The sequence below is a fragment of the Athene noctua genome, chromosome 8 (genome assembly GCF_965140245.1).
Source record: "Athene noctua chromosome 8, bAthNoc1.hap1.1, whole genome shotgun sequence".
NCBI classification, from domain to species: domain Eukaryota; kingdom Metazoa; phylum Chordata; class Aves; order Strigiformes; family Strigidae; genus Athene; species Athene noctua.
This window is the reverse complement of record NC_134044.1, coordinates 621,728-633,992: the sequence shown is the minus strand read 5'-3', so window position 1 is coordinate 633,992 and position 12,265 is coordinate 621,728. Positions and strand designations below refer to the sequence as shown.

The window sequence follows — 12,265 nt, the reverse complement described above, 5'->3', positions numbered from 1 at the left end:
GACGGCCCGGTGGTGGGACTGGCCACCGGGGAAGCATCGCCTTGTGCTCGCCCCATCCCGGAGCATCCCCCGCCAGCGGGTACCAGCAGAGACGGGGCTGTGGCTGCCCGGCTCTGTGCTGGCACCAGGAGCCACTGAGCTGCTGGCTGCTTCACCACAACCCTTGGGTCACCTCCCAGCTGTGCATCCCAGGAGAGAAACCAGGATGAAGCGACCCACTGCAGGCCGCTGTGCCACACAAGGCATCCAAAAGTTGGTTTATCTCTCCTCTCGCTCCGCTCCATGGGGCGCTGCAATAGGTCTGACACTTCACTGTGGGCCAGCGAGGTGCTGGGGAGCTTTGGCTATTGAGAAGATGAGATTTCCCTGGTCCCCCTCATGTTTCCCCATGCTGAGTGTCAACGTGATGGGGAAAGGGACCATGTCACCGGGCAGCAATGACGATCTCTGATGGGGCTGGGCCACACTTTCGGAGGCCTTGAAATACTCTAAAAGCTTTGGGGTTTTGGAGGGGGAAAAAGGCAGTTCTTAAAATAACCCCACCGAACTAAAAGAGAGCGTTAGCCAAAGCATGTTTATAAGGAAAAGCCTTTTCCCCGTGGTGGTGGGAGGAGAACACGCTCCCAACACCCCAGCCAGCCTGGCAGGGGGGTTTCCATGTCCCCCACCACAGAGCTGAACCGGCAGCGGGGAGAGAGGCGAGAGGGGGAGAGCAGCTGCACAGGGTGGCGGGCGACACTGTGGGCTCTCCTACCACCCATGGTCACCCTGGAAAGCCTCTGTCCACTTGGAGGTGTCCATGAAGATGGAGGAGGAGCTGTGGAAGAGCCAGAGGCAGGGCAGGGAGCCCTCCCGTGTCCAGAGGTCCTTGGCACAGTCATACACCTCCATCTCCACCTGATAGTCCCCGTTGATGCCCTTCCAGTGGCCACCGGTGACGAAGAGCCGATCGCCCAGCGGCACCATCCCGCCATTCTCGTGGAGCGTGTGCAGGAGCTGCACCTGCATGAGAGGCAGGATGGAATGTGCAGGGATCCCCTGGGGACCCCACTGCACAGGACATCGACCCACCAGGCGTGTGTGTGTGTGGGGCCATGTCTCACTTTTAGCAGCATCCCCATGTTATGCTGCTATGGGAGCAAGGCTGGGGTCACTGCAGGGAGTGGGGGGGTCTGGGGGGTGGAGGGGACAGGCAGGATTTTGCCCAACTGCACAGTCAGGAGCCCTGCAAACCGTGTAGGAGGATGGTGTTGGAAAAAGGGGGTCCTGTGGGCTTCTGCAGTGTGAACACAGGATTGGGGCATCTTCAGCTCTGCAGGGGTTAACAGAGCCAAGGGATGAGTGGGCAGGAAGGAGAGGTGGTGCTGGCACCCTGGGGCAGTGGGTGCAGGGGTATGGTTGTGGGGTGCTGGCAGGGAGGGAACAGCTGCCACACCTCCCCAGGAGGGTGACTGCGCTTGGCCCCACATCCTGCTACCTTCTGCCAGATGTTGGCCTCCGGGTTGTACATGTGGACCTTCTTGGTGTTGTCCCCAATGAGGTAGATGAGCCCACGAAGGGTGGCACAGCGTGGGGCCGAGAGGTACTTAGGGATGAAGGGGGATGTGATCACACTCCACAGATCTGCAAGGAGCAGCCGTCAGCAGCGCATCCCACCCTTGGCTGTTGATGCAGCTGCCAGTGGCTGAAAAAAGCATTGCTGAGTCTGCAGCTATTTAAGGGGGAGTTTGGAAGGGCAGAGACAGAGTGGCTAGGCAGCACTGCACCTGTGGTCCTCATCCCAGATGAGGCTCTTGCATAAAAAAAAGTGTGGGGGGGATATCATTTGTAGTGGTGGTGTGGGATGAGGGAGACCACTGTGGGCTGCGCAGAGGCTGCCCAAGGCAGTGGTGTTGTCACAGGGGTTTAGTTTCTCCCTAAGGTGGGCAGCTCCCCCCCCACCCCTCTGCTCCCGTGATCCCACTCCGCGGAAGCTCTGGTCTGGTCTGTGCCGGAGTTCTGTGACTGGGGTCTGTGCCACCAGCAGCCATGCTCCTGGCTGGCCCCAGCCCCATGCCACAGCCATTGCTGGACCCTGATAGCACCCGGTCACACCCCACAGGACCATGCCTGGTGGCACAGGATGCTGGGGGGGGGCCCTCAGTCCTGCTCCCCAGGAAGGCTCTGGTGAGGTGCAGCGCGGCCAGCTCTCACCTTGGACAGGGTTGTAGCACTGCAGGGTGAGCGCATTGTACTTGACGGCACATGAGCCCACCAGGTAGAGCTTGCCCAAGCAGCTGGCGGCCGCAAAATTGCTGACATATTTGAGGGCTGGGCTGATGGCACACCAGCTCTTGTTGTAGGGGTCGTAGCGCTCCACCTCCACCGCATCCACCGTCGTCCCTGCAGGGTGGTGGGACACTGCAGCCACCCTGCTGTGCCAGGGCACCCACAGACCCCCACCCCAGAAGCACCCGTGGGGTCTTTGTGGCCTTACCCCCAATGACGTAGATCTCACCATTGAGGACGGCGCTGGTGTGGTTTGTCCGGGCTCTCAGCATGGAGGTGATGGGCTTCCAAGTGCCGTCCCTGGGGCAGAAGCGCCAGGCCTGGGTCGTCGACCATGTGTCGTTCTGGGACCCCCGGGAGCCACCTGGGGAGGGGCGGGTCAGGCGGGCCACCCCCTCCAAGTGCAGCCGTGCCTGGGCATCCCTGGCCAGTGGCTGGATCCACACAGGAAGGGAGCAAGGAGAGGGAGGGTAGCCCCTGGCCCCAGGCACCCCGTGCCCACATCTCTGTCCCCCATCCCTGGGGACCCCCACCCCACCCCAGCAGCCCCAGCACCTACCTGTGACGTACACATCATTGTTCAGAGACACCAGGGAAAAGCCCCATTTGTTGTAATCCGGGAAGTCAGGCAGAGCCATCCATCGCCCTGAAACCCAGTGGAGCCAAACAATGACCCCCCAGCCAGCCCTGCTTCACTCTTGCCTCCCCCTCCTCCCCCCACCCCGTGCCCCTCCTGACACCAGATCATTTAGCAAGAGGTGGCTTTGTGGTAGATGGAGGGTTAGATAACATGCGGGGGGGAGTATGCACTTGCCCCATCCCTGACGTGGGCACTTACTGCTTTTGGGGTTGTAGAAAGCAAAGTTCCTGTGGGTGGCCGGCATCTCCAGCCCCCTGTCCTCATCCTCACCCTCCTCTAGCACGCGGCCACCGACCACCACCAGCACCTCCTCCAGCTTCTGCACTGGGGTCGGGGGGTTCTTCTGGGCACCAGCATTGCCCTGCCCCTGACGGAGAGGCCAGGGCAGGACCATCAGGCTCCCAGCTGAGCCTCCCCCCGTGGCTCAGGGCGTGGGTTTTGGGGCAGAGGGTACCCACCATCGTGCAGGATTGGGTGACGAGGGCCTTGCTGGCATCTGAGTCACGTACAAGGGGCTCAGTGGCAAGCAGGTTCTGCAGGTACTGGTCGGGCAGTGAGACAAGGTGGGCCAGCTCCAGCAGCTCAGGCAAGAACTGGGCTCGGGACCCGGGGTCATGGCGTACCCAGCGCAGCACGGCCTCAGCCAGGCTCTGCTCCTCCTGCACCTGCAGCTGGTCGTTAGAGAGGTAGGTAGCCAACCTCTCCTTGGAGAGCTGGAGGAACTCCTCCTGCTGAGAGACGGCTTCAAAGTTCTCCTGCAAGAAAGACCAGGCCTTGGAGGAGACCTCAGGGCAGCCGTGGCTCTCACCGAACTCACAGATACCTAGACAGTTGGTGGCATCCATCTGCTGCCGGAGGTAGCGGCTGCAGACCTTCTGGATAGTGGGGAAGTGGAGCTGGCTGGCGGTCCGCATCAGCTCCTCCACGTTGCCCTGGTTGATGGTAACCTTCCCTGTGTAGGCGAAGTCAAGCAGCATCTCCAGCGTGCTGGGGTCCACCTCCTTCAGCTCCACCCGCGCTGCAATGCTCTCAGCAAAGTCGCCGGAGAACATGGCGTGGAAGTAGTGGCTGCAGAGGGCCAGGACGCCGCGGTGGCAGGGGAACTCCCGCCCTCCTGCCACCAGCGTCACATCTGCCAGTTTGGGGTTGGCACGCAGCCGCTGCAGCCCTTCCAGCACACCCTGGGCATGCGAAGGCAGGCAGAAGTCGAAGTCGTCCACGTTCCTCACCATGGCGTTGGGGATGGCCGCGGGGCCTTGCCGGTAGGCAGAGCCCGAGTGGAGCGTGGTGAGGGTGTCCCTGTCAGGAAAAAGCGATGACACCTCCCTCCCCCCCCCCCCCTCGGCACAACCGTGCCTTCCCAGCACCCAGTTTACAGGCACCAGCAGGGGCAGAAGCGCTCCCTGGAGCCCCCCCCGCCGGCCCTATTTCCATGGATGTCTGTGGTATCTCCTCCCCATGACCTGAGCTGCCCTGCCGGGGCTGCCACCGATTTCTTGGGGGTGGTTTGGAGGCCGGGTCGAACCCTGCTCCAGGTCGCTCCCTCCCACTCTTACCTGGCCCACGAAGCCCTCCAGCTGGCCTGCTACGAGGGAAGTGGCCACAGTCCCGGCACTGGGGAGGGACGCTCCGGCGTGACACAGGATCCAGCCGGGATGGGGCGGGGGGATACACTATTTTTAGGCAGCACCGGGGCACCGCTCCCTGCTGTTAAAGGCACCGTACGGGCAGAGCTGCTTGCTGCTGCCCATCCCCACCGCCCCGCGGCTTTGCTGCTTTTTGGAAAGCATCCCTCTGTGGCCAGACGGGCACCGCAAGCCTGGGGGAAAAGGCTCCCCCCGCCATCCCCCCTCTCCCCCCCCATCGGTTGCCGGAGGTCCCCACGATGTCTCTCCTCCCCCTGGCTGTGGCTGCTGATGCCGAGGGTTAAATATAGGACGTTATCTCACGCTTCAGCAGCCACAAATAAACGGTGGCAGCCGCTCCGCTGCGGGGAGCCGGGGGCCAAGACACAGATCCTGGGGGGTGGTCGGGGTGCCAGGGCAGACCCCTCCGCCCTAAAGCTTTTTCCATCACCCCGGGAAGCCTCGCCCAGCTCGGACAGAACTGAAAAGGCGTTTATTGCAGCTCGCGGCTTCACGCAGCCCTCTGCCCTCCCCGCCAGCGGGCATCACTCCTCCAGGCTGAAGATCTCGGCTTCCTTCTCCTTCCAGAAGGCGAAGCTGCGGTCGATGTAGCGGCAAATATCCTCCCCCTCTCCCTCGGCCTCCCCCGGCCACCGGGCCGAGCTTCGGGGTGAGCCGAAATACCTCGCTTTGATATCATCAAAGCTGTCCTGCCAGCCCCGGCGGCCGGCGGCAATCTCGTCGGTGACGGCGCGGTGGAAGGCGCGCACCGCCCGCCAGCCGTGCCGGCCCAGCTGCTCGAAGACCTCGAAGCAGAGGAGATGGCGGCCACGGCGCTCCTCGGGGGGCAGCTCCTGCTCCAGGATGCGGAAATAGCCCAGCATGAAGAGCTCCAGCGACAGGTTCTCGTAGTCGGCCGGGCCCCCCCCGGCACTCGTCACGAACTGCTCCGGGGAGAGCGGGGCGCGCCCCGCGGCGGGCGGCGGCGGCGGGGGGCGGCGGGAGGCGGCGTCCCGCCAGCCGCCCAGAAGCCGCTGGATGGTCGCTCTCTGCCGCGCCAGGCGGGCCGCCCCCCCGCCCCCGGTCCTCGCTGCCTCCCGGGGGTCACCGGTGCCCGGCGGGGGGGGCCCGTAGGCGGAGCGTCTCCAGTGGCTGAGGAAGAGCATCACGATCCGCTCCTTCCTCAGGCTGCCCCACTCCGGCCCTGGCCCCGGGGAGCCGCCGCCGCCGTCGGAAAATGCCTCCTCGCAGCTGATGCCCGAGTCGCTAGCGGCCTCCGCCCCGCTCCCCGCGGCCGCCTTCCTCTCCACCGCCCCCCACGCGGGCTCGAAGGCTCCGCGAAGGCTGCGGACGCAGACCCCGCACTGCCGGATCTCCCGCTGAGCCAGGCTGCCCGCCGGCTCCCGGGGCTGCCCGGCGGGGACGGCGGGGACGGCGGCGGCGGGGACGGCCACCCGTGCCCCCTCGGCGTGGGCCAGCAGCGCGGCCAAGCTGCTGACGGCACCGGCCAGGCGGCCGCACCAGAGGGGCAGCGGCTGCCCAGGGGCGGGCGGGGGGCTGCGCACGCTGATGCTGAGCAGCGGGGCGGGCAGGAGGGCGCGCAGCTCCCGCGCCAGGCGCCGCAGCTCTCCCTGGTACGCCTCGCCCCGCCGCCGCAGCCGCAGGCTCTCCACCGCCCGCTCCAGCTGCTGCAGGTCTGCCTCGGTCAGCAGCTCCCCAAAGGGGCCCAGCACGGCCTGGCGAGAGGGCGAGAAACGCCAGGAGCCCGCGTCCTGCGGAGAGGGGCCGTCAGAGTCCTCACGGGCCGGCAGCATGCGTGCGTCTGTGTCTGGGGGCGTCCCCCCCGCCCCCTCGCCCCCCATCCCCGGGACATCCCGTACCTGGCCGCCCGCCGCCTCCTCGTCCGCCAGCCGGGCCCGCAGCCGCCGCACCATCACCTGCCGCTTCCACTCGGGGATGGGGCGGCCCCACTCGTCGTGCGTGGGCACCAGGGAGTCCGCGTCCGCCTCCGCGGGGTCCAGCCCGGGGGGCTCCGCCGTCTCGGCCGCCCCATCCTGCGCGGGCAGAGTCACGGGAGGCTCGGGCCGGGGCGGCAGCCGAGGGGACGAGCCGGGGGCCGCGGGCGGAGCCAGCGACCTACCGGGTAGGCGAAGAAGGACGCCGGGATCCGGGCCCGCTGCGAGGGCTTGCGGAGCTTCGGCTCCGCCGGCACCGCCCTGCCGGGCTTCATTCCCCGCCGGGCCGGGTGGCTGCCGGGGCGAGAGGCGCGGGCCTCCTCCTGGAGGAGGGCAGGCAAGGGGAGGTGGGCCCCCAACACCCCCCACGCGTGACCGGGTGAGGGGTGACGCGCGAGGATGCCCGGCACATCACCCCGACCTTTGCAGGCCCACGGGTGGGCGCTTCCTTCAGAAGACAGGATGGAGCTAGAGGGCCTGCGCTGCCCCCTCTCCCTCCCGGGGAACCCCGCGATGCCCCGCAGCCGAGGACTGAGCCTGGGGCCGTCCCCATCACCACCGGCCCTTCTGTCAGCACCCCATGCCCCCGGCCCTGGGAGGTGTCGGGCTGGCTTCACCCCGGGGATGGGGGTGCTCGCCGCTGAAGCCCCGGTGGGGCCTTACCTGCTGAAAGGGTCTGAGCCGACCACCGCGGACGGGAGGCACCCGGGAGCTCCCCACCGAGTGCAAGGGGTCAGGTCCTGCCCTGCGCTGTGCGGACAACACCCGAAGATGGGTGCAGTTGCACCCCCAAAGTCCCCACGTAGGGAGCAATACACCCTACGGAGCGGGAGGGGAGAGTGGAGAGGTCAGGCAGCCTCGGAGCGGGCAGGGGCCACGGCTGCAGCGCTGGGGCAGGGCAGGGAGCACAGTGAGCATCGCATTAATATTTGACAGGGGCATCGAGTGGCAGCACCGGGGCTTAGTGGGTGGCACCGGTGCAGGTCCTGGAAATAGTGGCTCAGTGGCTTGGCTCCAAGCCTCGCCTCGCTCCTTGGGCTGGAGGAGAATGACTGAGGCTGGTCACGGCACCTGCCCCCCCCCCCCCCCCAGCCAGGCCCAGCTTTGGGGACAGCAGGAGGGTTTGTTTTGCACTGGCTGGCACAGAGGGCAGGTACTGACAGCGGGGAATCTTCAGCGGAGGGACCCGCTGCTCCACTGCCCGGACACCTGTTAGGATATTCAGCCACGTTTGTGTTCCTTCGCTCCGCCACCATCCATTATATATGGCCAGGATGGATTGGTGGGGCTCGGTTACACGTGAGAAATTCCATCGAAGGGCTGGAATAGAATCAAGAAGCAGCAGATCAAAGCCTGTAAACACCGATCGTCTGGTGAGGATCCGTTACAGATTCAGCCTCTTAATCCCTCCCTGGCCCCGGGGCTGGGAGGGGCTGAGCCGACACAACCCTGCAATACAGCCACAGCCCCGGGGTGGTGGTGCTGTGCTGGCAGCAGCGCGGCATCCTGCAGTACTGATGGGGCTGTGGTATGGGACACAGGAACCCGGCCTGGTGCCGGGGGTGCCACGCGTCTCAGGTTAAGCAGACAGATGTTGCAAGCCACGACACCAGTCGCACACCAGTCTGCTCCCGTCTTGTTGCCAGCATGGTGGGCAAGGGCTGTAGCTTTGCCAGCTACTGGGCCAAGGGGGGATTTTGCTGAAAGCCCTGTGAGGTTTGGATCTTCCTCTAGGTATCAGAAAGCCACTGGCAAACACCCTGCTGGAGAAGGACGGAAAGGGCCACTTGGATGACTTCAGGAGAGCAGACACAGGCCCTTTCAGGGTGAGCTTTCTCCTTCCCCTTCCCCTTTCCCTTCCCCTCCCAGAGGCACATCCCCACAGCAGCACGGGAGAATCCAGCAATGGCCCCTCTGCTCCAGTTCCAACACCGACATTCCTCCCTCTCTACCAGTCCCTGGGCCGTATCCCACCCTCTCCCCAGGTTCACAGCCGTTTCCTTCCCTCTCCCCCAGTGTCCAGGGCCGTACCCTTCCCACTCCCCCGGTTCTGCAGCAACGAGCAGCACGGAAGCAGCCAGGCCTGGTCCCGCTCAGCATCCCCGTGGTTTTATTTCAGAGCGACCCCGGGGGGCCCGGCCCCCCTACTCAGAAGCAGGGCCAGGGGAGGTGGCACACGTGGTCCCCTGAGCCTGGCTCTTCCTCCCGGACCCTCCGCAGCCATGACGGGTCTTTGCTGGTCTCTGGCGGGTGTCAGAGCTGGCTGCACCCGTTGCTGTCCCGTGGCCAGGATGGGCTCCAGACACGGTAGTGGGGCGTGAAGGGGCTGCGCTCCCCATGCTCAGTGGATGGTCTCCGGTGCTGAGGACCTCAGGGGTCCCACTGCAGCTGCTGTTGCCACCATGACCATGTGTAGCGATGGAAGTGGCCACAGTGACAGTGGGCCACCCCGCCATGGTCACCCTCCACCTGCGAGCCGGAGGCCCGTGCTCACAGCTCAGTCTGTACCCAGGCATTGCATCTCCCTTGGGGTGTTGGCTGTTCGTCCCACCTTTCCTATTACATGGCAGAGTGGCCACGCCCTGCCCTGTTTTTAAAAATAAAACTTGTTTTACATTTTGTAGGGAGAAAGAGATACCAAGAAATGTGACTCCACATTAGTACCTGATCGAGCTGCAAGTCTCACACCGAGGTATCACTTTGCTGTGCTGGAGAAGGCCTATTGTGAAAGACTTCTTTACAGGTTTGTAAGACCATATGAAATTGCATGTATTTTATAGTCAGGGTTCAGGTTTTAAAGAACACAGGATGTCAGCTTTCAAATACTGTTCAGAAGACATCAGCCCTTTTAAACACCACACTTTTTTTGACAGACTCAATGTTGTTTCTCAGTTTCATTTTATGGCCATAATTCCTGCTGCCTCAAAACCTGCCATTGCTGACAACACTTGCCCGAGTGTGTTTCTGTAAATCTGATGCCAGATTATTATATAGCTTCACACACCCACCTAGGGGATATTACCTACGTTACAGGAATGATCTGAGAAACATCCAGATTAAGGTAAAAAGATATCACCTAATTTTAAATGTCCAAATTCAATGTTCAGTTATGGGATGCCAGACAGACTTGAGCTTTGTTTGGATTCTTAGGAAAGCTGTACAGATTTTTGATATTTTAATGCATCATGAATCTTAAGGAAATACAAATCGAATATATCAGTACTGTGGATGTTAGTGTTTTGGTTTTGGACATATTATGAGTCCTGATTCAGCTAGGATAGGGTTAAGTTTCCCCAGCAGAGAGGGGGAAGGGATCACCAGCCGGGTTATTCATACCATGCTGACGTCAGGTCTGGGCGCAGAAGTGCAGGAACTTTTTTTCCTTTGTGGCTTTGGTGACAGGGAGCACGTGAGCGAGCTGTCTGTAACCATTGAGGTATTTCTCTGTATATCTTTTGTCTTGTTCACTGTTATTACTGTTTACTGTTGTTATCATTGCTACTGTTGTCGTTCAGATTGTTTATCACACTGTTGTATTAAATTTCTCCTTATTTTAATCCGGGGTTTGTGCCTCACTTCCAGCCTGACTGGCTGAGGGTGGGAGAGGGGCAATGGCAACGTGGTCTCTGGTCCCAGCAGGGCTTAAACCACCACAGCCTTTTTGGCACACCAACGTGGGGCACAAGAGGGCTGAAATAAGAATCAAAAAGGGACAGACCCTGAGCAGAGTGTGTTAGAGCAATCTGTTGGGTGTAATTTTTCTGTTTGTATTTGTTTGGTAAGAAAATGTTTGCAATGCTGGCCCACTTGCTTGTGTGGTGGGGCTGGATTAATCCTTATATCCAGTATACGATCCCAGTGCTGGTGTTTATTATCTGTGGAAAATGTATAAAGGGTCTTATGTTGATGTACTGGCTATTGACTGCTTATGTGTTCGTATTGCTTTTGTGGTGGTGGGCCAGTACCTGTTTGCTGCCTGGGCTTTTTTTTAGGGGTCTCACCCCCTCTATGGGTGAGCCAGGGGAAGAGATCCTCTTGGTTTTGGGGAGTTTCAATTATCCTTGGAGCCTGCAGGCCAGTGTGATTGCGTCACTGTGCTTTCTGAATGCCTGCCAGATCTTGTTTTGGGCCATGTGGCACTTCTCTAACAATAGCAGTGCCCAGAAACCTGCCCCGAGGTCAGATAATAATGAGTGGCAAGGGGTGTGGGAAAAGATGGGCAAAGGCCTGAGTCGGTGGGCACCTCCAATGCTTTGGAATTTCACTCCCAAACAAATGCAGAGCCCTGAGAAGCTGATGGAGTGCTTAGAAAGGGTGTGTTACCAAGCTGGCAAAACCCAGGAGACACAACTCGCTGCAATGGGTTGGGGACTTGCCCTTGCCTACCGTGTCCTCTTTAATACCACCCACTGCCCTCAGGGGGGAGAAAGGCCTGCAGGATCTGAGAATGACCTTACTGGTACAGCAGCTGGGCCGGGGGGACAGGCAGAGCCAGTATCAGTCACCTCCACCGGCACAGCAGCTGAGCCAGAGAGCCAGCCAGTATCAGTAGCCCCAATACAGAAAACCAAATATACCAGAAAGTCTGTTCGCAGAGTGGGGGATGGGGGTGAGCCAGGCCCAGCACGGGAACAGGAGGAAGGGCCAGAGGTGATCATCCGATCTCTATCCCCGACTGAGCTGCGAGATATGCGGAGAGATTTCGGCCGCCTGGGAGGCGAGCAGATTTGCACCTGGCTGCTCCGATGCTGGGACAATGGAGCCAGTGCTTTTGAGATGGAGGGGAGAGAGACCAGGCAGCTGGGATCTTTGGCCAAGGATGCTGGCACTGATAGGGAAATAGGGAAGCAGGCTCAAATCCTCAGCCTTTGGAAGCGACTCCTGCTCAGTGTAAGGGAGAGGCACCCCTACAAGGATGATATGTCAGCTAGGCAAATGGACCAGCATTGAGAAGGGAATTCAGAATCTCAGGGAACTGCTGTGTTTGAGATGATCTATGGTGATCTGAATGATGAGCAGTCACCCATGGACCCAGATCAGGCCTCTTGCACACACCTGATGTGGCGAAAGTTCCTGAAGAGCACACCAGAAGCACACTCGAAAGCATTGGCAATAGTGTCCTGGTGGACAGACACCCACACTCTGACAGTGGATGGAGTGGTTGGCAAGCTCCGGCAATATGAGGGAAATCTCCCTTCATCTCAGCATTCCTGGGTCTCAGCTGTGGAGGAACTGTCTCAGAGGGTCCAGAAAATGGAAGAGGACATGTCCTACGTTCCACCTACACGGGCTAATGTCTCAGCCATTAGAAGTAAATGTTTCCCCACCCAAGAGAAAGGCAGCAGAAGGCACACACCATGAGGCACCCTGTGGTTTTTCCTCTGCGACCATGGAGAAAACATGAGGAGGTGGGATGGACAGCCCACTGCTGCCCTAGCTGCACGAGTAGAGCAGCTGAAAGGGAAGACCATCACAAAAGGGGAGTCCTCCAAGAAAAGCGCAGATCCAGAGTCCAGTCAGAAATCCCCCAGACAGAATAGAATGGTCAACATTATGTCTGACCCTCTTGAGGGGACCAATAAATTATTCTTACAAGAAATGAGTGATGCTGAGCAGGATTAGAGGGGCCCTGCCTCCAGCCAGGTGGAGGAAAGGGATAATCGGATTTACTGGACAGTGTGGATCTGATGACCTGGCACGTCAGACCCACAAGAGTATAAGGCTTTGGTGGACACTGGCGCTCAGTGCACCCTGGTGCCATCGAGCTACAGTGGGGT

General features: G+C 61.0%; 2 protein-coding genes across 2 annotated transcripts; both read right to left on the bottom strand.

The window, feature by feature from the left end:
* Nucleotides 1-555: 555 nt before the first annotated feature.
* Nucleotides 556-4,726, bottom strand: KLHL30 (kelch like family member 30). The gene is made up of 8 exons (XM_074912486.1): nucleotides 4,465-4,726; nucleotides 3,367-4,207; nucleotides 3,107-3,275; nucleotides 2,828-2,914; nucleotides 2,477-2,632; nucleotides 2,194-2,382; nucleotides 1,478-1,623; nucleotides 556-1,002 (listed from the first exon to the last, which is right to left on the bottom strand). The coding sequence occupies exons 2-8, from the start codon at nucleotides 4,138-4,140 to the stop codon at nucleotides 751-753; spliced, it is 1,773 nt and encodes a 590-aa protein (XP_074768587.1). The 5' UTR covers nucleotides 4,141-4,207; nucleotides 4,465-4,726; the 3' UTR covers nucleotides 556-750.
* A 278-nt stretch (nucleotides 4,727-5,004) lies between these two features.
* ESPNL (espin like) lies at nucleotides 5,005-7,461 on the bottom strand. The gene is made up of 4 exons (XM_074912487.1): nucleotides 7,152-7,461; nucleotides 6,674-6,811; nucleotides 6,414-6,587; nucleotides 5,005-6,305 (listed from the first exon to the last, which is right to left on the bottom strand). Exons 2-4 carry the CDS (start codon nucleotides 6,761-6,763, stop codon nucleotides 5,079-5,081), a joined length of 1,491 nt encoding a protein of 496 aa, XP_074768588.1. The 5' UTR covers nucleotides 6,764-6,811; nucleotides 7,152-7,461; the 3' UTR covers nucleotides 5,005-5,078.
* Nucleotides 7,462-12,265: the final 4,804 nt, after the last annotated feature.

Coding starts and splice junctions, on each gene's coding strand:
- KLHL30 (XM_074912486.1), bottom strand. CDS start 4,140: ATGGTGAGGAACGTGGACGACTTCGACTTCTGCCTGCCTTCGCATGCC. Junction 2,915..3,106: donor TTTCTACAACCCCAAAAGCA/GTAAGTGCCCAC, acceptor ACTGGGTTTCAG/GGCGATGGATGGCTCTGCCT. Junction 2,633..2,827: donor CAATGATGTGTACGTCACAG/GTAGGTGCTGGG, acceptor GCCCCTCCCCAG/GTGGCTCCCGGGGGTCCCAG.
- ESPNL (XM_074912487.1), bottom strand. CDS start 6,763: ATGAAGCCCGGCAGGGCGGTGCCGGCGGAGCCGAAGCTCCGCAAGCCC. Junction 6,588..6,673: donor CGTCCTTCTTCGCCTACCCG/GTAGGTCGCTGG, acceptor CTGCCCGCGCAG/GATGGGGCGGCCGAGACGGC. Junction 6,306..6,413: donor AGGAGGCGGCGGGCGGCCAG/GTACGGGATGTC, acceptor CCCTCTCCGCAG/GACGCGGGCTCCTGGCGTTT.